The following is a 27508-nucleotide window of genomic DNA, read 5'->3' on the forward strand; positions in this document are numbered from 1 at the left end:
AATTGCAAAAGCTTAAAATGGTTACTTTTAGCCATAGAGTCCTGACACCTTAATATTGAAGTATAATAATTATGGAGAGAAATCAATACAATAGAAGTCACCACAAGCTGGCATGAAAGTGTCATGGGGGTAGTAGAGGATTGTTAAAGTGGCAGCGAACCGCCCAGAATAAATGTGTATGAGCTAGCATACACGAAAAAAGCTGTGAGCTGCTTTGAGTAGCAACTTCATGGAAATATAGTACTTGTATGAAATGATGAGTATTTCTTATTCAGAGAATATAATAGTAACGTGATATTTGAACAGCCAGTGGTTTTGACATGAGAAAGGTATGGATATTGTTATTTGGGTATCTTGCAGGTGGAAATGAAAATCACATACAAAAGCTATGTACTGTTACTAGACGCATCTGTGATAGTGATGGGTGAAAAGCTGAGGATGCTGCCTCACCCTCTGTGGAGTGCAAGTGATGTGCTAAGTGAATGGTGCTGAGGAAGGATTACTACTGTCCCTTTTGCCTTCACATTAAACCCAGACCTGGGTCTGCGTCTGTTTTGAGGATAGATCATTTTGCTCAGGTGAGGAGCAGTGACGTGAGATGCCCCCCTGTCACCAGAGGAGAAGCAGTATGTTTATGACTCCTGCTTCACTGGAGTCTCTAGTATCCAGAGGGAATAGCCTGTTCTCAGTTTCTTCTATGGCCACTACCAGGGCTGCAAGTGTAACTTGTTCTTTTTGTGAATAATGGCTGAAAGTTCCCTGTGCTCAGCATGTGGACAGTAAATAGTTTCAGCTGGCCTTGCATGGTAGAAGCAAGGGGAGGGACCATGAAGCTTTTCCACTCTCTTTGCACTTAGATCCCTTTATGTTTCTGTGTTGAAAATATTTTCTTTATGTATTTACTGATAACTTTCTTTTGTATATAGAACCTACTGTACCACAGGTTTTTTTCCATGGTCACTTCCAAAGGGGAAACAAATTTCCACAGAATCCACTAATTTAAAGTGGTAAGATGAAACTTTCTCAATAGTAGGTAAATAGTTCTTCAACCCCAAATCATCACACTGTAAAAAAATCCAGTTCCTTACCTCTGGTATAGTTGGCATCAGGATATTTTCCAAGCCCCAGAGCTACCACTCCATAATCAACATAGTCTCATCAGAAGAAAGGAGCATTAGATTTCAAAGGGGCAGGAATGCGATCTTTTAAAGGTGTTTCACACTGGATACAAAATGTCTAGCTTAAGTTCTTCCCCTCAGGTGTGCAGGAATAACAGCTCGTTAATGTATTTCCTATCTTCTTCCGCTAGCTCTGTTAGCAGCATCCGTAACATCTGGCTGCTCAGATATATTGCAACATCAGTAGTAGTGCATACATTGAGGACAAATATCCAAAGGGCTATTCACTGCAGCAGTATTATAAACAGGTTCATCAGACATGATATTTAGTAAAGGCATGTGTAGGACAGTAAAACCACAAAATGTTATGCGATGGTGAAAGTCTGGTATGTCTGTAAACTGAGCACCAATTGTGAGTAGGTGATATAGTGCTTAAAACAACTGTAAACAAACCAGCTTTCAACTCCTTATTTCATTCCTATTTCAGACAAGTGATAAAGGAAGGTATGAGCAGGATCACATTGGTAAATGTTTGACAAGGATGTGGCTCTTGTCTTTGAAAATGTTTCTATTCAGGAGGGCTGTTCATCTGCAAACCTTTCTCTCAGTTGAACACTTGAAGCCAAGTCATGATCCCAGGCTCTTAAATCATTAGGCTATACGATTTGAGCATATGAGAACTTAATGTGTTAGTTTGACTTACAGCAATTCCATTTCTACCATTCCAGGTGAATTTTAAATCAACAGAGCAGTCTGGAAAAAACAGCAAATTAAATGGGTTACAGAAATGGCCCTTCTGCCTGGTGGATGAACTTAAAATTTCTATGTATTTTATTGGAGAAATTGCAAAACATGCTTCCTTTGGAGGCAGGAATCTACACTCTGCTCTCCAATGGGCACCTGCAAAAAATGCCAAACAGCAGCTGAAGTCCCTTGTCAGGGACAGAGGGTTCAGTTCTGCCAGATAAACAAGCACCTTCAGTTTCCGTTGAGAAACTTCTGGATGACACCCCATGTTGTTACAAAGTGTTGGTGACTCACGAGTTGGTGTGTCTCTTCACTGCTAACATCTTCTTTTGTCTGTCTTTTCCATCGGCAAGTGCTGTTTCACTTGCAGCATTTCAATGCGTACAAAACTGCACATAGCAGTTTTTTACTGAAAAATTAGATTTTTTCAAAATAAACAAAGCTTAAGGGTGGGAAAAGAAATATTTCATTGCAACCTTAATTCAGCTTCATCTGTTGGATTTAAATTGTTTTTCCACAAAATATATGTGTAATGTGAATTTGTAATTCTAGGTAAATATCAAGACAAAAGTAAAAAGACACATCTTAGACTAGTTAATCTTTCCTTCTGTGGAAAAGATGTAGATGTCTGCTTCTGCTAGTGGAGTTGAATTTTGAAGAACTTCAAAGCTGTCTCTGCTAAAAGTTCCTTTCCTTTACTGTAGTTCACCCATTACAATTGCACTGATTGTTTATTTGAAAGGTGTTCTGTGATGATAAATGAGCAGTAACAGTGTTGCTATTTGAACAAAGTCCTTTTTGGCCCATATACTTTGCAGTTCAGGTAGATGCAAATGAAATTGGGATTAGAAAAGGAATAGGAACATATAGAGATTTCTAATGGAGAAGCAATTTTTTTTTTTCTTCTCTAGGATTCCAGGAACCCATTTCACTATGAGGGTTATTTTTAGTTGTGGGTTGTTTTTTTTTTTTCATTTCCTACTGATACTGTCTGTTTTTTTGGTCTGCTTTGTTCTAGGAATAGGTACTTTGGTCATGAAGAAAGCTGCAGTCATTATTCTAGTATTGACCTGATGCAGTAAAGGCTGGGTTCGAGATTGTTAAACACAGAGTCTCTTAAATGGCTTATGATCTGTGTTTATCAATAAGACTAGGAGATGATTTAGCATCCAGATGCTCAAGTTTTGCTTGGATATCTCTACGGTGAACTGCATTACAGATTAACTCTTTTTGTAGCTATAAATATTGTACACAGTAAAGCATTTTCACTGTCAGAATAAATATTACTGTAAATGCAAAGTGAAGGGTTGATTTCTTAGCTGCTGAATTTCAGAGCTTTTCTACATAATGGGTATTCATTTTGGCAATGCAGGTTAAGTGGGAGCTATGGTGGCTCATCCTTGAGCTGAGTCCATAGAGCTAAGTACTTCAAGTATTGTTTTGTACTCTGAATTTTGTAACAGTTACCCAATTTTATTAATACATTTCCTCATAATGTCAGCCTTTATTTGAAGTGACTTGGCCAATTAAATCAATTATACAGCTTACAGTGACAGGTCCTTAGTTCATCAATCCATACTTCTAGTTTATTACACAATAGTTCTACCTTTTACTGTACTACTGTAAATTCACTGGAATATACGATATTTTTTTAGTGAAAAGTGGGAAGAGGTACCAGTATAATCAACTTTCTTTCTGATTGAGATTTGGATAAATCTTAACCTCACATTAGTGACTCAGTTAACTGTACTGAGATTTTCAAGAACTTTAATATTTGGAAGTGTATGCATTATAAAATCATTTTGGTCTCAATCAGATTCAAAGGATAGTAGTTGGTAAATGAGCTTAAACTCTAATTAAACTTGCTTGCATCTAAATGTGCTGACATAAAACTAAACGTTTTTGTATGCTATTTTAATAATTTAGTTAGATAATCTTTAACAGTTAGTGTGGTCATGTTTTCTGTAACAGTAATTTGTGCGAACCTGGAATGAGACTTCTCTTGTTAAGTTGCCCATGTAGGAACTGTGGAATCAAACCTAAATGTAGTAAATTCTTTCATCCAGAAGAATTATGGACTGTTCTCCATTCGAGAGAGTAACTGTGTGAGTCACTTGCTTAATTAATGCAACTTCTTTGATTGCTAGGGATTTTTTTCTTTTGTAGTTTTTTTCTTCCTTTTTAATTCATAAATAATTTAATATTTAAAATTAGAATGGTGGTTGGCTGTGCTCAGTTGCACAAGAAGTCAGATAGATGTTCTTTTCACGGATAAAGATGAAGACTTGCAGAAACCATCTGGACTTTGATTGAAAAGAACCGTTACAAGAACTGGGGAAGCACAACGATGAGATTTATAGCAGGCATAGCTACAGTATTAAAGCAAAAACCCTTTTGTCATTTTTTGCTAAATAAGATGACAGTAAGATTTATCAAGGGAGTGCTGAGTTTAATTGTAACATAGTCTCATTACAAACAGTCAGATAGACTATGTACATTAATTATGAAGCAGAGAATTGCATAATAGCCTTTGCCTTTAATTATCTCAATTCTAAAACTCTGTCATGGGATGTTTAACAAACCCCTCTCTCTGTATCAGATGGCATGTGATATAAATTTGTTCTGTTTCTTAGGTTATAATTTTAGGTTATCAGGTCATTGAAACAGGGCAACGTAGTGTAAGTCTGTGATTGAAGGTGTAGTTAGTGTGGTTCTGGTTCAGCTTGTTTAATTGTCTCTGAGTTTATGGTATGTGTCTGGCAGAGGTTTCTGGAAACCATGCAAGACTTCTGTTGATCAATGTCCTATCCATTCAAATATGTCCTGCTTCCAAAGCAAATGCAGGCATGCAAGCTCCTAATATTCTTCCTTTGAACTTTCATGTGAAAAGTCATTTGATCTTCACAAAAAATGAACATAAAGGGAAAGAAGCATAGCGCAAACAAATCTGCATTTAAATTGTGCTGAACAGTTGTGGAATACCTCTGTCATAGTCATCCATCTCTACTGACTTGCTGCTAAATGAAAACTTAGTGAATGTTGTTTGATTATTTTTTTTTTATGTCTAGGCTTCTTGTCCCATCTTTAACAGAACTGCTTTTAAATCATCCTTTACTCATCACACGCATACATACAACCAAGTATTTTTATCCAAAGCTAATATACAAATACAAAATTTGAACATTTTTATTTTGCACAGACTTACAGCACTTAACAATATCTGAGCTGAAGAGTGCTACTCACAGTTTTGTCAAAATCTGTTCTTTCAGGTTGTATGCAGATTTGCAGCAGTGTTACTCTGTTATTGCACATGCCTTGTATGCCTAATCAGTCCAAAAGGCTCAAGGTTGTATCATTTTCAATAGATCTTGAATTTAGCTTGGATGTATTTTCTCATCTAAAAAAAATAATAAAAATATCCTGCCAGTAATCTAGTACTGTCTCCTGATCATCAAGTCCAACCAAGCTGAATAAAATAACTTAATATTCATGCTGATGTGCTGAAAGAACAATATGGAATTCGATGTCTTCTTTATTATTATGGAAGTATCGCAATCTACATATAAACATATACCAAAATATACAGACCAATAGGTTTGTATCACTCATTGCAACTTTCCTACTCTAAGTTCAAAGGTAAGCAAAGGTGCTGTCTTGCAGTCCATAGATTTCTAATAAATTATTCTAAATAAAATGTCATTCTTCCTACTTTGAATTTTAAGATCTAGCTAGCTATCACTGAAGATCATAGAATTAAATGCTGGGTTTGTTACTTGTGACACACTGAAGCCTAAATGTTACAAATTTCACCCTCAGTTCTTGGTTTTTTTTGAAAAAATTTATGTTGCTTTATGTGCCCTGGGAATAGCAAGTGTTATTAAAGATTCCAAGCTATGAAAATAAATTACAGAAGGAAATAAACTTTGAACCAGAATATTTCAAGATGTGTTTGAAGAAAAATTTTGCTTTGTGTAATAAGTAAATGTTAATTATCACTTAAATATTACCATATAATTTGATGAAACACAGATGATTATTGGACAAAATTATGTTGCCTGATCCTTAAATATTACAAGGAATTTTTTCAATATATTATTTAAATATTTCCCATAGTTTACAAGTTTAGGATTACAAGTGCACCTTTCATAATTTAATTTGAACTTCAAGCTCAAGAAAACCAGAAAATATAATTCTGATTGTATTTTCCTGAAGCTGATGCTTTACTGTTGTACTAAAAAAGTTAAGTAAAATTAGGCTTACAAGCCTTATCAGACATCCACTGATGTTAACAGAAAGATTGCCTCTTAATCTAGCTGGAACTGGATTGGGCTTTTAGAAGTAAATTGTTTTCTGCTATGAATGTTAAAGTAACCAAAAGTATTGTGGGTTTATCTTGATGTAAATGACAGCATCTTTGCCCATCTTAAATTTTTCATAAAATCATTATATGATTGGTAAGCTCCAGTGTATTCCTGTTCATAGTGATATTCAAACACTCCTGCACTCCGAGAGCATCCTCCCTACCCTTTCTGTCTTTTTGGTGTTCCATATTCTGCTTCAAGCAATTCACAACAATTAGAATTAAAAAAAAAAAATTAAAAAAATTGCATCACATAATTATAGATTAAACAATAAGAAACCCAGGAGTAAATTAATTTGATAGCTACAGACGCATTTGGGATGTATGATCTGCAGGCCTTACACTGTAACACCATCATTAAACTGCAGTGCAGGCATAGGATTTTAATTCTTTTGGCAGTGTGGGTATTTAGTTTTGTGTTGACAGGGGGAGCAGCATATCAGTGCATGAATCGTAACGATACTTATTCCCTAGTTAGGCAACTAAAAATGACAGGCTAAGTCAAGCACTGCACTGAACTAGAATGCATTTTTAAATCACATTATTTGGTAAATGAGAAAAGTTTGTTTTAATATAAAAATCATTTATTGAAAGACTTTAATTAGGTTTAAGTAAAAGGTGAGTAACTGAAGCAAAGTCTTAAAAGCAAATTGATCATTTAATAAATCTCAGCATTGTCTTTAAAGTACTGAAATCTTAGCAGTATCAGCCATAGTACTTTATCCCTTGGGTAAATAAAGAGTAATGTAGCTGAAGTTGTTGGAATTTCATGGATGTAGAACTCTTGTGACAGTTAAGGCTGAAACAGACCTATTTTTCCTCTATTTTAGTTTATGATTTCTGCCCTTCCATTCCCCATTCATGAATAATATATCCCTGTATGGGGATTAGGCATATCAACTGAGTTTTCCATTAAAATAATTCATTTGTTCTCTTTAAATTTATGAATATTTATCAAGGGATTCTGGGTTAGTTAATAGTATTTTCCCTTAGTACATACACATGAATCCACATGCACATAATTCTGAAAAATTAGAGGTATCTGTCTTGGGACTAGACTGCTCCTAAGCTCCTACCAGCAAGCTGTAAGGTAAACATTCCTTAACAAGCAAGAGGCAAAAAATAGTCTTTCCTCCCTCAATGTGAAATGTAGAGAGATTCCTCCCATAAAACCTTTTTTTTGCTTCAAGATAAGGAAACACAGGCAAAAAAACTGTATGAGAACTTCATATATTATCTGGAAATGGTCTCAATGCTAATTTAAAAAGATCATAAAGTACTAGAGCTGTTGATGTAAGCTGAAGATAAGAGCCTAAGGTACAAAACCTTCAAGGACACTTCCGCAAGGGATGGAAATGAGCTATTAGGCTGCAAGATTTGCCAAAGATTTGAACTCAAATTAGAACATCGCTTTTTGTTGATTGATGTCCGTGTCAATATACTATTCTTGAATTTATCATACATGATAGTTGCTTCTTGCACACACTGAAAAATTATAAAGTGCATTAAGGTGTAACAGGATGGTGAATCTTTGATGTGCCTGTTTCATGTGGGAGAAGTATGGTGAGGCTCTGGAAGATAGCTGATAGTGCTTTTGGATTTAAATCTTTTTCCTCACAACAAAAAAAAGAGAAAACAAAGGACAAACAATTCCATGTAGTCCCTGAATGTCCCTCAACTCTACTTTTAAGGATTCTCTTGCAAAATTGCATAAAAGAAATTAAGTGTTGATAAAGGTTGACTTTAGGTTATTGAGAGCATAGAAAGATTAGCTTTTTTTAAGTCATAGCTGTGTCTGTTCAGACTGCAGAGTATTCTGAGTGGCAGCATAACATAGCACCTTTGAAATGTCTCCAAAGCTTCCATGTTTGTCACCAGTCTTTGACCAAGTGGCTGTTTTAATGTGCTAACATCCATCTCAGAGGCAGTTATTGTAAATTATTGCTTGCGGATGCAATGATGCAAGTTGTACATAGCCTTGAGGAATCGTCCTATGAAGGTGCTTTGTGGACTGTTAGACTTGATTTCATTTCAGACTAATGGTTTAAAAACAAAGCTGCATTCCTGTTTGAAGGCAGTTGGGACTTTGCTTTTCAATGTATGTCCAGTTGTGCCTTTCTATGAAGCTAAAGGAATTATTATGTCAAATGATGTAGAATTCAGACTGTAATTTGAGTTTTACTTTTGTGTTGTTCTACAGATAGTAACTTCATCCTTGCAAATGCTCAGGTGGTTAAGGGATTCCCTATTGTTTACTGCTCAGATGGCTTCTGTGAGCTTGCTGGATTTGCACGAACTGAAGTCATGCAGAAGAGCTGCAGCTGTAAATTTTTACTTGGTGCTGAGACAAATGAACAGATGATTCTTCAAATTGAGAAATCATTGGAGGAAAAGGTAGAATTCAAAGGAGAAATCATGTTCTATAAGAAGAATGGTAAGTTTTTTCTTTCTTGTTTTGTTAGTCCCAAAGAACGAAACTCAGTATTAATGCATATATTATATAGTATGCATTTCTATGTAATGATTTTGTATGTCTATAATCAGACCTAGAAGAATAGATTTGAATAAAGACAATGGGCTACACATTGAGACTATATTTATATTAATGTTAGTGATTTTATATAAGTATATGACAAGTTACAAAGCTGCATAGAAGAAATTCGGGGTCCTAAACTGCATTGTGAGACACTGTGTTATCTGCATTCAGTATGACACTGCCTTTTCTACTTTTTCTTATATTGAAGTTCTTACTCCTTATTGTTGAAACTGTAACTAAAAAATTAATACTCAATGTAAGGTAGACAGTAGCTATGTAAAATTTTCAGTCTCATCAATAAATCACTCAGAACTTTGAATGATCCAAGTGACTCATTCTCTACAGTCACTATATATAAATACAATAATAATGATTTTCAAAAAGTGGCTACGTACTCTAAATAAAATTTATATTTAGGTATGTATTGTCACATAAAAAAAATTCCAAGCATTAAGCATCTCCAATAGACTTCAGTAAATTTCAAGTTGCACCACCAAAGCTTTCACTCCTATGGTAGGGCATTTATAAGGACAATTTTGTAGTCAAGATGAGTGAGCTATGGAAGAAAGCACCCCATGATGCACACTTACCAGCTTGTTTGATTTATATCAGGGTCCTCCAGTGTACCTATTTTGTAAGCATTTGCACTGCGATCATTCATGTGATCTTCAAACAGGTGCCATTAAGTGTGAGATACTGACAGGACTGCAGCCACCCCAGTGCTATAGGGCCCTTCACATGTGCTTAATGATCCGTGGGCTCAATGGATCCATGGGTGCCTGTGGAGTATCACCTTCTGGTTTATGATATGGCCAGAATTTCTAGGCATATGTTTAGGCCACCTGTTTTCCTCACAGATCCTCCTTATGTTTTTACTAATGAAACATTTTCCCTTCAAATATTACTACTATTACATCAAATACTTTAAAAAGTTATTTTCTAAAAGTAATAACTATGTATTGACAAGAAGATAGTGATTTAGAGTATTAGGAGAAGGCAGCTTCAGTTTCCCTGACTTAAAAAAAAAAAAGAGAAATGTTGCTTAATTAGCTTTTGTTCATGACTGCTATTTTTCACAGTATGAAATTTTGAAGTTACTCTGAAGATGCTGCTAAATGCTTCCTCCCCTTGACTTTTTGGAGAGTCTTGCGGGGAGGAGTGTTTGTTGGTTGTTGGTGGTGGTTTTTAGCATTTAGAAGAGACTCCCATAGTTCCTTGAACTCATGTTTCAGGAAGGTTATTCAAAGAAAGTAGTTTCAAATCTGTAAATCATGTCTGAATACAGGGAAAGGATGATCTTAATCTGGAAGGATGAGAGATGCTTTTCTCCAGTATTGTATAGAGATGAGTGGCATGATGAGAAGAGATTTCAATGTGTGTAAATAAAAGAAGTAAAACTAACATTTTCATTTCACTGTCTTTGTCCTTAATGATAAATTCCTTTGCACTATGAAGGGGTGCTTCAAACCTGTAATAAATATGATTAATGCAGGCGGAAAGAGATTGCAGGTCAATTTGCTTATCGGTGAAGTAGCTGAACCATAGATAAATAGGTAAAGAGAAATTGTTTAGGATAAAAGAATTCTCACAATCCATCCTACTTGCATCCCTGTGTATAATTTGACTGGAAGCCATTCCAAGACATTTTCTGAGTAAGAATAAATTTCCCAGACTGCATATTGTATTTTTCATTTTAATGTATTTCTGTACCTTTGGGAAACAGAAATGAATAAGTATTAAAATAACATGAGACTGTTCTTGAATAAAAGCAAAATTTATCTTAAAAATAATCTTGTTTTTATCAGAGCTGCAAAGTGCAGACACCAAATTTCGTAAATTAACCATTTTAGCTAAATGTTTTGGGGTTGTTTTGATTTGGTTTTTTTTTTCAGAAGAAAAATCTAACTTCTAACTTCTGAAGCAGTTAAGCTTATTCAACATTGGAGAAAAAAAAAAGATGTCTTTGTTGCAGAAAAATGTTTTTAAAATATTTTAAAAAATAAGAACTTTGGGAATAATGGCACCAAAATGACTGTACGGATATGTTCAGGCTTACCTGATATTGAAAATAATTGTCAGTTGGGCTAGTGCCCAGTGCAATACCAGGAACATAGGTCAGTGACAGACAAGTAACTAGCAATGTCTAGTTGTCATAGGGTTGCATTTCAGTGTCCTGTTAGGACTTTGGGGTGTCAGAATGAAACTAGGTATCTGGTTTTAGTCCATTATTCAGAGCTACAGCCTTGCTCTGTAGGCCTAGCTGCAAGACCAAATGAACACTTTCAGGGATAACTCCAGGAATAGAAGTTCAGCTTCACGGATAATTCTGAGCTCACAGAATAGACAGAAACATCCCTCAGCATACTTCTTAAAAGCTTAGTAATGAGTACAACATTATGATAAGAAATTACTATAAGGGAAATGGATGTATGAACACAGTAACTTATTCTTGGTTTCTTCTTCCAGATTTGATCTAAAATGTAGAAGCTAGAAATTTGTAATTAATTTTTTTTTCCATGTGTATCTCATCTTTTGGGAAATAAATTCAAGCTTCTAAAATTGAATATGGGTTGATTTCTTAATCACATTTTTTGATATTATGAATTTGATTAAAACCTGGTTTAAAACTGACTTGATTTTTATCGTTAAATTAGATTGTTCATTCTAAACAAGTAGTGATTCAAGCTTGGGACTTAAAGCTCTTACTAGTTTTGATCTGAATTTAGTAAGCTTGAATATGGAGCCTTTCATAGTTACTTAACCATCATTTAAGAATTCACATAGCATTTCTGCTCAGTAACTGTTAGCTAAAGAAATGATTGTTATAACTAAAACAACTCCAGCAACCCGCCTGCAATTTCATGGAAGTTCTAGACTGCTCCGAGCTGACACTGCATCATCCCGGCCTGTATCAGAAACAGTGTGGCCAGCAGGAGTAGGGAGGTGATCGTGCCCCTGTACTCAGCTCTGGTGAGGCCGCACCTCGAATCCTGTGTTCAGTTTTGGGCCCCTCACTACAAGAAGGACATTGAGTTGCTGGAGTGTGTCCAGAGAAGGGCGACGAAGCTTGTGAGGGGTCTGGAGCACAAGTCTTATGAGGAGCGGCTGAGGGAACTGGGGTTGTTTAGCCTGGAGAAGAGGAGGCTGAGGGGAGACCTCATCGCTCTCTGCAATTCCCTGAAAGGGGGTTGCAGAGAGGTGGGTGTTGGTCTCTTCTCCCAGGTGACAAGTGATAGGACAAGAGGAAATGGCCTCAAGTTGCACAAGGAGAGGTTCAGGCTGGATATTAGGAAAAATTTCTTCACTGAGAGAGTGGTGAAGCATTGGAACAGGCTGCCCAGGGAGGTGGTGGAGTCACCATCACTGGAGATGTTCAAGGAATGTGTGGATGAGGCATTGCGGGACATGGTTTAGTGGGCGTGGTGGTGTGGGGTTGATGGTTGGACTTGATGATCTTACAGGTCTTTTCCAACCTTAATGATTCTGTGATTCTGTGAGTTGGGTAGGGAGCTGAGTAAGACGGATTACCTGTCTGTGGGATGAAATGTTGGATTTCGTTGTCTTTGTCATTTGGATTTGGATCTTAACAGAAGGATAATATTCACGAGTTGTACTCTGACCAAACGAGAAAACAATCCTGGAATGACTAGAAGTGGATAGGAACTTTTCTTTATGTGTGTTCTCCTTTTGGCATTTTAACAAATCCTTAGAGTAGGATAAATGGGCTGTACCTTCTCATCCAGGATATTTTCTGCCATGTTAGCACAGAGCAGTATTAGAACTGTGGCAGCAGTAACAGCAGCTTCAGAGGGAGATGTCTTTTGAAAAACCCACTCAAAATACACTTTTCATCATAGTTTCAGTATTTATTTTGGTTCCCCAGTCAGTTTCTAACTTTTTATTTGTCAGAGCTATATTGGTTTTTTGAAGACAAACAGAAAAGGAAACTATTAAAAGACAAAGAATTTCATGATTGTTGCCTTGTTCAGAAAGTTTTAAAATCATATAGCTTAGGAGCTGAATTTTTAAATTCTTTTTTTTCTCTTACTATTTCTACAGTGACTTCAAAACATCTGCAATAAATTAAGTTGTCAATTATGATAATGGAAATGCAAAGTAACCTTTTTGAATTCAAGTGAGTTGTGAGAAAAGAACTCACTCCCTGGATCTCTTTTTTGGAGTACTCTAAAAGCAGATGGAAGCAATGCTGAGGAACTACATTTAGAGAAACTCTTCTTCTCCCTGCCAGACCACTGCAGAAATTTATCAATAGCAAGTCCATGTAGTTAAATGATGTCTTCACAATCCCCCAAACTGAAGTACAAATAAGCAGCAGGGTGGATTTTTTCCTTTGCTGTTACAGCCTAAGAGGATGCTACAATAAACCCTATAATAATTGACTTAGTCCAGTCTAAGCTCTCCATCTTCAGCTGCTGAGAAGGTCATACCTTGGTTCCCTTATGACCCCATCAGACTGATTTCCTATGTCTCAAAAATCAGTTTGTAGTATTTGAAGAGGTCTGCTCTTACACACACCCTCTTAAGACCTGTAGTAGTCCTACAACCTTCCTTCACTGAAAGGAAATTGGTCTCTTTCTGTGTATGTGTAATTTGGGTGAAACACTATGTAATCAGTGGTGTCCACTTCTGACTTATGGACATTTGAGAGGCTTCACTGTGGTGTCCATTGTATCTGTGCACACCAGCAACAGGGCTGTTTGTGGAGGCTTTTGTGAGCAATTAAAAACCTCTGCTTGTAAGAGGACTGGAGTGAGTGGGTGTTGCTGGGACCACCATTACAAGCTGCCTTAGGACTTGGCTGCAAGCAGAGTTTGCTTCATCCGTGACAGACCATGGGGACTCAAGGGACACTTTGTCACCTTCTATGTGCAAACCAATTTAAACACTTCCTGAGATATGTCTTAGGCATGTGCCTTGTAGTTCTTGGCACCTAAAGGTTTGCTAAGTAACTTGTAAGGTCAGGAAGGCATGATATAGTTATTTTCTTAATTTTTTAATTTTAAGAGTCAGTAGGATTAAATCAAGGTATATTGGCTCTTCTCATCAGTGAAGGAGAATATGTGTTTTAATAACTCTGTATCCTTATCTGGAAGGTCAGGACCAAGGTGCTATTTCAGATGAGCAGAATATGAGTGGAAAAAAGGAGAAAGTCAGAACCTCTTACTGAGTTACTGGATACCATCAGGCAAAAGGCCATTTGAAGTCTAGGTATAACAGTGTTCTCACATGAGCAGCAACGACAACCACAGGCAAATGAAATAAGCCTCAAGCCACGAGACATCATCTATACCCTCTGCCATGGTTGCAGTTGAATAATGTGGCTACAGGATAACAAAGGCTCCATTACATTATTTGCAGTTAATGCGTGACTTGCATTAAGCAAACAAAGAAAGCTTTTTTTAGACGATGAGGTTAATCTTATTTAAAATTATAGAAGATTTAATTAATTATAAAGAAATTTAAGGAAAATTAATTTCCTTTAAAATTAAATTAAATTAGGTTTTCTTAAAGCTTTTCTTCTCTACAAAAAGTATTTTGCTCGTTGTAGAAATGGTATCCCTTTTTTCCAACAAGAAGTTAAAAATCTACTTTTAATGGTTGTCTGAAAATATCCTGTAGCATTTTGGAACACCACGGGAGTTGTATGTTACCTTTTTAACATGAACTGACTCCCTGCTTTAACAATCTCCTGAAATCCACCATGTCTTTGGGAAATGTTAAGACCAGCAGTCAGAAAAGAGGCATTTATTAGAATTTTCTAACTGAAAAAAACGAGACAATTTCATACAGACACATCCATTTTCTAGTGATGTTTAGTTACTAATGTAGAGGAAGTCCCTTGACAAGTTGCTTGGCAGGATAGTTCATAGCAGCATGACCTCACTGCTACTCTGCCATAAAAACATGGCCTGAAACTAAGAAAGCTAAAAAGTTTTTGTGGTTGGCTTGCTTACATTATCTAAATTACAGTACAAAATACAGGAGGAGAGGAATAAAAAGTGCAAGCAACACTGAAAAATTAATCTGATGGTAATATCTAATTGCAATTACATGATCAATAATTTGTAAAGCATCCTCTTTTTTCTTTTTCTTTCTTTTCCTTTTTTCCTTTTTCCCCTATTCTTTCTTCCTTTTTCTTTTTTTTTTTTTCTTCCATATATCTCAGTAGGCATTAGGACATTTCACTGACCTTGGGGAAGTCTTTCTCTTAAAAAGCAGTATTGTTGTGGATGTAGACAGAATGCATGTCCTTATTTTCCTCTGTTTCACAGAAGAGGAAATTTTTTGGCTCCTTTTCTCTCCAAACACTTCATTTGATTGACCCATGGCCTCTGACGAAAGCTAATGTGTAGCCCTGAAGTGTGTAGATGTTTTAGAGACAGTCCCAGCTTCTGCAGTGGAAGAGGAAGATGGGGCAGACTCCTGCTCCTCCAGAGAGCCCTGGCTTAAACTCTGCAGAATCTCGGGTGAAGCAGTCAGACAAAGCCTGCGAGGAGACAAAATGAGGGGATGAACTTCAGTTACAAGGGAAAAAAAGGCGGTAAAATCCCCTTTGTGCAATGTGATCTAAAACATCTGAGATCTTTTGCTGTAATTTAATGAGACTTCAACAAGACTGCTGCTTACTAACTGACAGCGTGGATACTTTGTTCTGATGGCACTCATGGTGACATTGGCTAATAGCTTCTTTCAATAGCAACATGAGTTATTAAAAGTATAATTCACTGAGAAAAGATTTGTTCTCTTAGAAGCACATTGATACATAAATAAATCCATATGAGAGTTTCCTGCTGCTTACTGCATTGTTATAAAGTGATGGGCCCTTCATTGCTTACAAATGCTTACGGATTAGTGTTTCCACACAGGCACCCTGGGCTTCCAGCTGCACTTAATATGAATGGCTGTTAGTATGCTGTATGTACTTTTTTATTTTTTTAAGATATATTTCATTATGCTATTTTTTACACATCCGTTTTTAAGAAGAGATGTAGGTATTTATTTTGCAGTGGGGTGGGGTGTTTGTACTGCATCAGAATGGTCACTCTTCTCTTCAAATTTTCTCACAATTTTATGGCCACACTGAGGCTGCTGATTGGCTATCTTTTGGTTTTGATTTTTAAATCTGGCTTTAGCTAAAAGCTGACTTGTGTCCCCGTGCTTCACCATGAGTTAGGCTGTTCTTCGGTTAAAGAAAGAACAAAGTACCATTTCTCCTGATGACTAGCTGTCTTCCTGCTGCTGACATTTTCTTATTTTCTTCATGATCCCCCAAATCCACATAGTGGATCATAGTGCAGACTAATTGCCACTTCCTGTGCTGACAGTTGCAATGAGTTCTTGCATTAGCTCCATAGTTTTTTGGAGGAGCGGCAGGAGGCTCATGTTAGCACTGTCAACTGAACCCTCTCACTCATTTGGCTAGGGAATTGCAAAAGCAGTCTGATTTTATAAAGCAGTTAAGTAATTAAAAGGTTAAAACCTACTACTTTCCAACTGGCGGGGTTACTATAATTCTTTTCAGACTGCAGGCTCAGAATCTGTTTACAGCATGTGCTTACATGGATTCAAGTGGTGAACTGGGAAGATTAATCCTCTCTACAGCATTATGCAATTCCTCAGTGTATGTTTCAAAATGCTTCTGTACAAAAAACATAAACGTGACAGGATGGAGCTATCAATCCAGATTCACGACTTGACCCTTCTCAGGTCCCAGCTTTAACCTGTTCCTTCCAGAAAGGTGCCAGTGGGCAGCATGTCAAGTGCAGGTTAAAGTTCTTGAATCATGGGCTCAACAGAAAATCCTCAAACTAGCTTAAAACAGCTGATAAATACTAACAGATAAAAGTAAAATAATAGACAGGAACTATAGAGGCACTGATATTCTTGTTAATGTGGAAAAAGCAATGGAAATTAAATGACCAGTTTCTAAAGTGGAAATTTGCAATGTAAGTGGATAACTAACTAGCAGAATCCCCTCTTTCTCCATGTAATATCTGTTGAAAGCTTTATGAATAAGCATGAGGCTGTGATCAGCAACTCTCCATTCTGCAGACCCTAGACCTTCAGTTTCTAGGGGCTGCCACTACCAGAGACACCTGAATCAGGGTCATGAAAATACCTTGCATGAAGATATTTTTATTTATATTGTTATCACTGGTTATTTGAAACTGGAAAAGTGGAAAATTTTCTTTGTAAGTGTAGTGGTCTGGTTTGGTATTGGTGTACTTTTGCTTACAGGAAATTTTGTGTCATCTTTGAAGCTTCTTTTCAAGAGAATAAAATAATGAGCTTAAAAGCACAATAACATCATTTGAAAACATGGTTGTATTCAGATGAATGTGGGCTACACCTCCTCCTGGTGTCAAAATATCAGACACAATTTCAAAAAGATTAGGTAGCTTATAGGGAGAAACTGAGAGAAATGAAAAATCGTGTGTATAAATACATGTTTTTTCATATATATATGTAAATATATATGCACCCATACATACATACATGTATATGAGAGATCATCCTGGCTCAAGAAAATTTGTTGCTTTTTTTTCCAAGGGACAAAAGTACATCCCTCAGTAGACTGAGAAATCATACTTACTGCTGTGATTACATCTACACGTTGGATTAGGTGCTCTGAAAATCAAAAAGGAATAAGGACCATAGTTTGTAAATACAGTCCTAACAATTGATTTCAAAAATACAGTAATCTAGGCAAAGCAGAATTTGCTCATTTTGGGATTGCTCAACTCAAAGCAATGAAAAAAGCAGAATTCAACTGAAGAAAGTAAAAACTAGACTGCTCAGGAAGGATTGAGCCTGACTCTTTCTGAAACGGTCAATACAAAGGTATTAAAGAAATTGTATTTCGTTTTGGGGTTTTCTGGGTTTGTTTTGTTGGGGTTTTTTTCCACTTTAGCTATAGATATTGGATATTTATTTATATAAATATACTGTCTCAATTAGTACTTTCCCAGGAGTTAGCTGACAAATGCTGAATGCCTTATATTATGACCATGCCAGAGTAATGATCATTGGAGGTGGAGGACAAGTAAGTTGCAGACTGATAATATTTATGAATCTGCGCTGAAGCTTGTTGCATGTAAACAGAATGCATTTCATTGACTTAACTGAGTTTTTAGATAATCCTGTGTATTTTGCTAATTGTTATAAATGTAACCTGGTAAACGTATTACATCAGGGAAGTATTTATCTCCTTAAATGCAGTTTTCTTTTCTAATCTGGATGGAGATAGGAAAAGGAAATTAGAGCAGGCAAAAAGTAAGTAGCACACATAAGGATAATGAACGTCACACGGATTTAACAGGCATTGCTTAGCTTCTCTGCTTTTGCTCAATGAAAACTCAAATGTAACTAGACGATTTTGAAACAGAGTTTCATTAAATAGGAGTGATAGTGGAGTTATAAAAGGAGAGACAGGAAAGCTGAGTAAACAAAGCTGAAACGTAGATGTGCTGGAGCTAATAAACTAATTTGTGTAAAATGTGCACTGCAGACTGTACTAGCCGTTGCATACAAAAAATGTGAAGAACACTAAGGTTGGAAAATTCAAGCACTGAAACTAGGAGCTGCCATAACAGAGGCAGTCTGTGTCCATATAGTAACAAATGGAGACTTTCAGGTGGTGAGTTAAGCCTCTCTCTGCTTAACACTGGCAGTTTGCAGGAGAGGCAAGGATAGGAGATTGCTGTGCTGAGAAGGGTCTCCTCGTAGAACATCCTTTCCCTCTCCCCCTCTCTCCATCATGGCAGTGATGGCAGAAAAAGTTAGACATACTGGGCAACAGGATATATGAGTCACTGAGTTACCTGGCAGTAGAAGGAGCAGAGCATAGGGGCATGGAAAAGAGAGTGGAAACACATGGAGGGGGGGATTTGCACATTCTCTGATGAGACGAGATAGATTTGAATAATTTCATGTGGTACTCCATAGCTTATAGAGAGGGACACAGGGATAGTTTTAATGGAAGTTTCTCAATCAGCTCCACAGGATTAACACTTACCTACTTATACTGAAATGCAATTTTTATTTCATTATTAAGGTATCTTATGTCTCACCTTTCCTCTATCAAGTTCTTGGGATACCACTGTATTCTGGTCTAAGACATTTTCGAATGGATTTACATTGACTGTTAAAACTTGTAGGGAGGGTCACTTGCAGGTTACAAGCATGACCTGTTGGCCATATAGAACCTGAATAAACAAGTTCTTGAGCCTTCTCTACTACTCTTATGAAAGTTTTAGCACAACCATCAGTGACCATATAAATCAGTTATCTGATAGCCCATATGTCGTCTTGTTAGTTTTCTTGCAATATCATCAGACCAAAGACTGTCAGTAGGATGTAGCACACAGGCTGTTCTCTACAGTAGCAGAATTCAAGGAAAAAATTGATAGATTTTGTTAATACATACATGTGATTTCTGCAGAGATGATGGAGAAGAATAAGATGCTTATTTGCCTGAAGCAGCAAAACTTTGCATTAACTGTGTTAATTGATCATTGTCAAAGATGTAATATTTGCAAGAGAGAAAGTACTCTAATTATAGCTATACTTTTTCTTCCAGCTCCATTCTCTTTCTATTTAGTTCAGTTGCATTTTTTTAAAGCATTGTTTTCTTCCTTGCACTTTGCTCTCCTTGACAAAATGTTGACACCTTGTCAAAACCACAGAACATTCAAAACTAAATGTTATCAGTGACACTGGGAATCTTTAGATAACCTAATGAAAGAGCCAATTCCACTTCCCCAGGCAAAATCTTTGGCATCCTGATCTGTCAGTCCTGGAGTCCACACTTTCTGCAGTGGAAAAGTAGAATTGATCAGGCTAAAACTTCTCTGGCAATATCATATATCCAGCAGAAGGTTTATTTTGATAACAGTTAGTGATTCTGTAAATAAGACTGTGTTGTAATGCTGAAGATTTAGCATCAACCTTATTGAGAAATTATTACAGTTATCTATATGAACATATTTTTATATAACAAATCCCTGGAAATAGGGTGGTGTGTTTTAATATTTTTTTAAAGGCTTCATTTGCATCTGCTTAAAATAACATTTAGTTCACTAAGTCAAGTACTGAAATGTAAAGAAATGTCCCAGATTTATTATGTCTTGTGCAGCCTAATTCTGCCCTCTTATGCATATATATGATTATAATTATTACTTGAAGAGTGATTGTTTTGTGCTACAAGACTTGTATATCTAATATGCATTTACACTTTCTATTTTTTCTTCAGGTACTTGGTTTCTTAGACTACGAAACCTTTCATTTGATTAGTCTTGTATGTCATGTGCAGATGCAGAGCTTCATGAAAGAGCTCTGCATCTTAATCCTTCTTCCTCTCTCCACAGAGAGGTGGAGATGAATCACAGGAATTTGTTCATTTGTTATTTCCTGCCCTTGAATGATGGAAGGGGCAATACAAACGGGCTCAGTGTCTGTCTGGAGGGTGGTGTGGCAAGCAAAGTCCTGAGGAAGTGAAGGTCTGGAAGTGGATATAACCACTGACAGCTGACACGTGGCAAAAAATGTTTTGTCTGCCTGGACAAAACAACTGCCAGGCTGTCTAAAGCAAAAGGAGAACATAGCTTTGCATCAGTATCACTGGTTCTAAGTAACTTATAGGAATATGTACGGCTAAGAAGATACTGCAGAAAAGCTCAATTAAAATTTTGAGGAGATAGATACAGAATTTAATTATTTTATTAAAGAATTAAATAAGCTGGTTTTCAATTATCCCATTCCATTTCTGTATTATGATACCACTGCAATACCCAAATATCCACCAAAGATTTCCATTCTAAGTATTTCATTGAGCATTGTCTAGGATGGGCATGACTAATGACTGGGTGAGTATTATTGTACATTGAATACACATAGCTCATCAATAGGGCTAATGGTCTGAATCTGTTCCTTGATTTAAGCAGGCCTTATTTTCTGGTGAAAGGAATGCTTGCTTCTGAAGACTGTTGGCATTCTGATGGCAGGGTTTTGTACTAAATCTCCCTTTTAAATTCCTTGGTCTGTTGACCTTTGTTTTGATTTCAGTCTGAGGACAAACTTCTAGCTGTTGGAGCGAGGGAAGGTAGAAAGAGTGGTTGAGAGAGTGACCATAAAGCACTCTTTTTTTATGTATATATAAATAGTGGACTATAACCAAATTGCTTTGTGATAAGATTATGCTTCATTTGGTCTCTTTTCTCCTTTCCTGTGATGTGCTTATATAAGCCTTGAGGATATTAAAATATATTTTGAACCTTCAGTTCATAATGCAAGAGAAAGATTAGACTTTTTCTCCAAGAATGGTGGCTTGAAGCAATAAAGAGAGTCTGTATATAAATAAACCTCCAAAAGAAATTTCTTTGATAGACGACTCTTGACAATACAGAAGACCTTTGTATACACCATCTGAAGCAGGGAATGAAATTCTGTCTCACAGATGAGTGCACTCAAAAGAACTGTAACAAAAGAGGGCACTACTTTTTCTGATGAGTAGAAAGTTCTTCTTTTGGCTTATAGACTTATATGATGCTAGCTTTCTGAAAAGCTATGTAACAGATTGCATTGGATCAGTATATTTTTCCAAGAATGTTTCTCAATAATGAAAGATAGCACATCTCTGTTCTTGACAGAGTGCAAGCACATATTGACCTAGTCCTGACCTAAACAGGATCATCTCCACTAGTCTTGAAGAGTACTTCATATTCATTTGCTCCTTTCGGAGTAAAGTCAGAAAGACAAAAAAACAAACCAACAAGCTCAACTTAGGACTTCTGAAGATTGAGTATATAAGTAATGCCAAGACTGACACGATGTAGAGCACTAGACTGGAAATCTTCAGGAAAGAAGTAGCATGTGTGTGTATTGGATATGTGTTTTCTTTAGTGGTGCATACCATTTTTTATCTGTATTTGCTTTGCTTAGTCAAAATATTTTCAGACATATTTACAGAGGAGGAGAATGAGGACAGATCATGAGAAAAAATATGATTGAAGAGAAACAGCAAATGACATTAAAAGATGACAGTATGTAGAACGATTTCAGTGACCGGTGTTCACTTTCATAGAATTGAAATGCATTTTGATTATACAAAAGAGGAAATGAATTAAAGCATGAAGCATTAAATGGATTTGTCTCTATTTCTAATGATGAATCATGTTACAATAACTTCCCTAAACCTACAAATCTATCATTTTAGATAACATTACCAGGTGTGCTTTTTAACACAACTGAGTTAGGTTTGTTTGAACCTGACTGATGTCTACAACTTTCTTCCAGGAGCAGCCTTAATGACTAATTTGTGTGTGTGTATGTGTGTAGAAAAGACATGAAACAATTGAAAAGCTTAAGATATGCTTCTACTTCTGGAGGAGATTACAACATCTGTTTAAAAGAACATTGTGGCTATTGATGTTTAGAAGAAGGAGTTGAGAGTCACTTCTTGTCTAACTGAAATGACTGCTAGAATGTAGCCAGGAGGAATGTAACTTTACAAGAAAGAATTTGGCCAGTTTAAGAGCTATAATGATATTCTGTAGAGACCTGTGATTCTATTTTTAAGTAGGAAAGTAAAATTGCTTAATGCTTCTTCTCTTTGAATGCATCACTTCAGATTGATAGGATGGTGGCTCTCTGTAACATTTCTAACAGTAACAGCACTGAGCAGTTTTTCCCAGAAGTTTTGATAAGAGTCAAATCGGTACACAAATGAATTAAGGACCGAAAATTAAAATGGAAAAAGAAACAGTAGAAATATCTTTCTTCTGACATCAGTTCTACCTTTTTTTAAAATGGCTTATTTGTTTGCTCTGTCTTCAACCTCAAAATGAGAATATTTAATTCAATATAAAGCCAGTCTGCTTCTTCCCATGATATTTCTCTCCTTCTCCACTCTTCTTTCCTCCTGTTCCCAATTCTCCCTGTCCCTTCTTTAAATACCTTAAGTGGAAGCATTACCTGATGACTGAACTAGTAATGTTACTCTCAAATCTGCCTGTCTGCCTCTTGGGAAGTTTGACCAGGATGGAGAGGACCAGGTGAATTTCCTTTGAATCATACTTTTGGACCTTCAACTGTGGTGGCCCTTCAAAAGGAAAGCTGCTGTTTCACCCTTCATGCTTGCCTGCAGCCTTCAACAGGCAGTCAGGGAACTTCCAGTTGAAAATTTTAAATTAGAAAGCTGTGTTATGATCTTGGTGTGTCCAGTTCATTTTCAAGACTGCAGAGTTCAGAAGACAGAGAATAGAGTGGGAAGTGGCTAATCTGCTTGTTCTTCCTAAAGATCCTTCCAAAGCTCAGCTGATCATTTGGTAGTAGTCAGTTCTGACTGCAGTGGTCTAGGGAACTATTCGTGTTTCCTTTTATGAATGAAAGTAGACTTGTGCTTGTAAATGAATGCCAGAAATAGTATGTTGGGAAGGAACATGATTATGGAAGTGTAAAGACATGTCCAAAAAAGAAATTTAAAACTAAAAAAGTAATGCTGTAGCAGTACTTATATATCTTATAAATAATATTATTAGGCTGGTCGTGGGTGGAGGTAGTTAATGTTGATACCCAAAACCTGAAAAACACAAAAGCCTGGCACTGGACTGAATTATCCCAGAATGGATGGGATTGGGATCTTGGGTGTTTGCTGAGATCTCCATTATACTTCCAGTACATTACCAGCACCTAGGCATTCATTATCTTCTGTTCTGAGTGGTCTGCATTAACAGCAAACTTACGAATGATGTCATTGGTATTGAACAACATACCTTGCAAACAGGACATGTGACACAACCAGTGACAATAAGAATTTATTTTAAGTAGTATAATTATGTAGCAGGTGTGGGCAGAGAAAGGTTGACATGAGTTAAAAATATTGCCAAACTCAACGTTGTCTAACTTAAGTCTTAGCAAGGTGAATGTTATAGACAGTAAGGAAGACAGGTGATATTAATTTTACAGATGATGTGTGGTATTATAAATCTCACCATCTGTATGATGCAAGGAGTTAATTCTATTTCTATTCTAAGTCTGATGTCTGATTAGTTTAAATATCTTTGAATTAGTGGAATGATGCTCTGACTATCAGGTCTTCTGTCAAGAGATTTTAATGAGTATCAAGTCAGATGATTAAGGTAGAATGATTCTGTAGTAAACATGGAAGCTTCAGATGTCAAGTTAACAAAATGAAAGCTATTCCGGTAAAATAAGCAACATCAGTTGAGAGTTCAAAGGAAAGCATGGTTTCAGAGGAGTAAGCAGCTTCATTAAACTCTATTAATGATCCCTGCAGATGAATTTTGCATTTAAATTAATGCCTTGCTTCTAGAGAAAGCAGTGTTACTGAGCTTCAACCAATGATCCAAAGAGATTTACATGAGCTGAACATCTGTGATTCTCTGAGTTGACCTCCTAAATAAGAATTTTTTTTTTAGAATTGCATTAGATGTAGATTTAGTAGTTCACTTTTTTCTGTCTCTGCTAAAAGACAGCTGTTTGAAATAAATTCTTTCTTTATCCTTGCAGGGTCTTCATTCTGGTGCCTACTGGATATTGTTCCTATAAAGAATGAAAAAGGAGATGTAGTACTCTTTCTGGCTTCTTTCAAAGATATAACAGACACAAAAGTGAAGATTGCTGCAGAAGACAAAAAGGAAGGTTTGTGTGAATTGCAACAACATTGATAAGAACCAACATTGATAAGCTTTGAGAGTCACACCTACACAAACTCTCTCTCATGTACACTTTTCAATATAGAGACCTCCTAGTTTTCCAAAGAAGAAATTATTATATGACATGAAAGGATAAATAATCTGTGGAAGTTCTTATTTGTAATTTTTTTTATTTACGTATTACTTACTTTATTTACATATACATTCTGTAAACATGGAATCCAGGGAACAGAGTACTGTCCTCAAAATTAAATTTGTTTTAGTGTACAATGATTTAATTTATTTACTTTCTGGATTTTCAGAGGTATATTTTGGAAAAGCTAGACCTTTTCAAGCATTCCTTACGCAAATCTGATTTCAACATGTCTGAGAGATGAATGAATGCATTTTTTTGTGGTTTTCTATAAGCAGAACATACATATTTAGAAATTATTTTGCCTATTGAGAAGCATTAGTATTCTTGTGTCATCTAATTTTCATTACATTATATGAAATTATAAGATTTATTATGTCTTTAGGAATATCCAATAGTAAAAGAAATACATTTTCAGACTCATTTGCTTTTGAAAGGAAACAACGCAAGGATTCACTCATGAATTTGGAAAAAGATTGTGTTATGCTAATGATTCACAACTGCCATAAAATAATTTTCACTCTATAGTGTAGTCAAGTTTTGCTAAATTCTCTTAACACAAAGCAAAAACAGTGTGGAGGGATGGAAGTTATGCAGTCAGCACTGACCTGTGTTGAGTATCAAAGGCAGTGAATTTATTCCAGGTTTACATTTTGTAAAGGTATACTGAACCAAGGCTTGAGGTTTGCAATTTTTCAGTGTCAAAGGAACTGTCTAGAAAAGTTTATCTCTAGAGGGTAAATGAATTCTATAAAATTTCATTACTGTTGAATTTCTCAATCTGGTAGTACTCTGGAATTTATTCAAATTTTTCACCCTGTGATAGCCATTTGATCTCTGTGTATGTCAGAAACAATGTAGGTAAGGCCTTAGGACTCCCTTTCTCCTTATGGGTTTCTGAAGTAGGGGAACAATTAGTATTCAACTTTTTCTGATTTTCAATATTAGCTTTTCAATAAAATAGTTATATTTCAGTTACAGAGAAGTGTAATTCAGCATTCTTTTACAGCATTTTAGTACTTTAAAACAGAAAATATTATGCTTCCTTGTGTTACTGAATATTCTTAAATCAACATTTATGCTAACAATGTCTGCCTCTTCTGTACTTTTGGACAAATAGTTTCACCTTTGTCTTACTTTTCAAGCCGTGAATAATGGAAGGGGTTTTTTTGGGTCCTTCACTTTTTTCATCAAACATATTTGAGAATTTCTGAGTTGGAAGACTGAAGAAAGGCTTTAAAGTAGTACAGAAGTACATTTTGCAGCTTTTCCTTATGTCCAGTTTCAACCAATCACTTCATCTCAAAGTCAAATTGTTAAAATATAAAACATATTTTATGTAGTTTCTCATTAAGCCTTAGAAAACCTTACACTAATGAAAGTTTTAGGAAAGTAGTTTACTAAAACATCATATGTGGGCCCACACAGAAGAGAGATTGTCAGAACATGTGTGCTCTAAAGGCTAATGATTTACCTTATGAGAGAGAGAGAAATTTTTGAGGATACACTCAGTGAGAAATCACATCTAGTGTGCCAGTGATGACTTGAAATAGGCATATCACTGATTACTTGTAAAATGACAGTTATTGTTTATCTGATAAACATTATATAGCTGTATGCTTATTTTAGGATTAATTAAAATCATCTTCAGCTTTTGATGTGCGTTCATGTCAAATTGTAAATCTAAGCAGATTTTAACTCATGTTTGCTGTTGCACATTTAAAAATTAATACTGTTCCTACTGTGTACTGACAGAGGGACACACTTATGCAGAGCTACATTACACCAGCAAATGCCCATTCAATTGCTATAAGCTTATGAATATTGATATTTTGCTGTCTTGTGTGATGTACTTTTTAGAGCACAATCCTGAAACTTGGTTGTTCCTTCCCTTTATACTCATTTTAAAACCATGGCAATCATTTTATGCTATGGTGATACTTGTTTGCATCATGGCAACAGAAAGTAATACTTAGTGTAGGGCTTTGCAAAATACACTGTTTTATATAATATAGTGAGATAAGAAACAGGATTTAATCATTTATTCAAAATATTTACAAAAAAATCCAGCATATTAATTTTGTATAAATCTACCTAGCTATATAAAAATAAATTTAATAGTATGTTAGCTCTTTGAGTAACATTCAAATTCTTCCTATGCAGAGTGATTCATTAGTCCTCCAGTGATGAACATCATCTCATCATTGTCAGAAAAGAATTCCCAGTACAATCTATGCAACTGATTCAGTATCTGAAATTTCAGAATGTTTAACTTCTAGAAGTAATTGGTTCTTCTTTACTTAGACCACAACCACTATCAGGCATGTAGGATGCACCTTGTATTAAGAGAAAATTGAATTTGCTTTTTGTTTAAAGCTATTATAGACCTTTTTTAATGTTCGGTGATTAATATACATTGCAAAGTGATTGATACACATTGCTGGGTATTATTTTAACAGATAATATTGCTACAAAGATAATTTTACTTTTTGAAAGATTACTGAATTTGTCCTTTCACAAATCAGATAACTTACAAACTTGGAGTTGAAAGCCCACTCTGGTTATAAGATAATTGCCATTATGCGCAGCTTTCTATTGCCTTTTTGGCATATCTCTTGCGGTTAGATTGTGTATGAGAAGGAGAACTTGGATACAAACATGCTTGGTGTGAACTCTTCTGCCCATGCAAGGGTGTCGTATTAATGTTTTTGTTTCAGTCTATCTCTTCACTGTTCTGCCCAGAATAGACTTTGGTAATTTGTATGGAACGTTAATAGTCACATTCCATCTCCCTTTAATTTCTAAACTCCTTAGAAAGTTTATCTAAAAGAATTCCTTCCTGTTCCTTTTCTCCTAAGTCTGCCCTGGACCCCTTGGCATTCCACCAACACTCTATGGTAATACACTCTCACTGGTTAC

The 27508-nt window shown here is 36.0% G+C and overlaps 1 protein-coding gene across 1 annotated transcript in view; it reads left to right on the forward strand.

Moving 5' to 3' along the window:
- KCNH8 (potassium voltage-gated channel subfamily H member 8) overlaps positions 1-27508 on the forward strand; it is a 192883-nt gene that overhangs the window by 49052 nt on the left and 116323 nt on the right. Inside the window, exons 2-3 of the mRNA XM_059818632.1 lie at positions 8426-8659; positions 24311-24442. Of these exons, the coding sequence (XP_059674615.1) occupies positions 8426-8659; positions 24311-24442 (366 nt within the window). The remainder of the gene's footprint in view (positions 1-8425; positions 8660-24310; positions 24443-27508) is intronic.

The sequence above is a fragment of the Gavia stellata genome, chromosome 6 (genome assembly GCF_030936135.1).
Source record: "Gavia stellata isolate bGavSte3 chromosome 6, bGavSte3.hap2, whole genome shotgun sequence".
NCBI classification, from domain to species: Eukaryota; Metazoa; Chordata; class Aves; order Gaviiformes; family Gaviidae; genus Gavia; species Gavia stellata.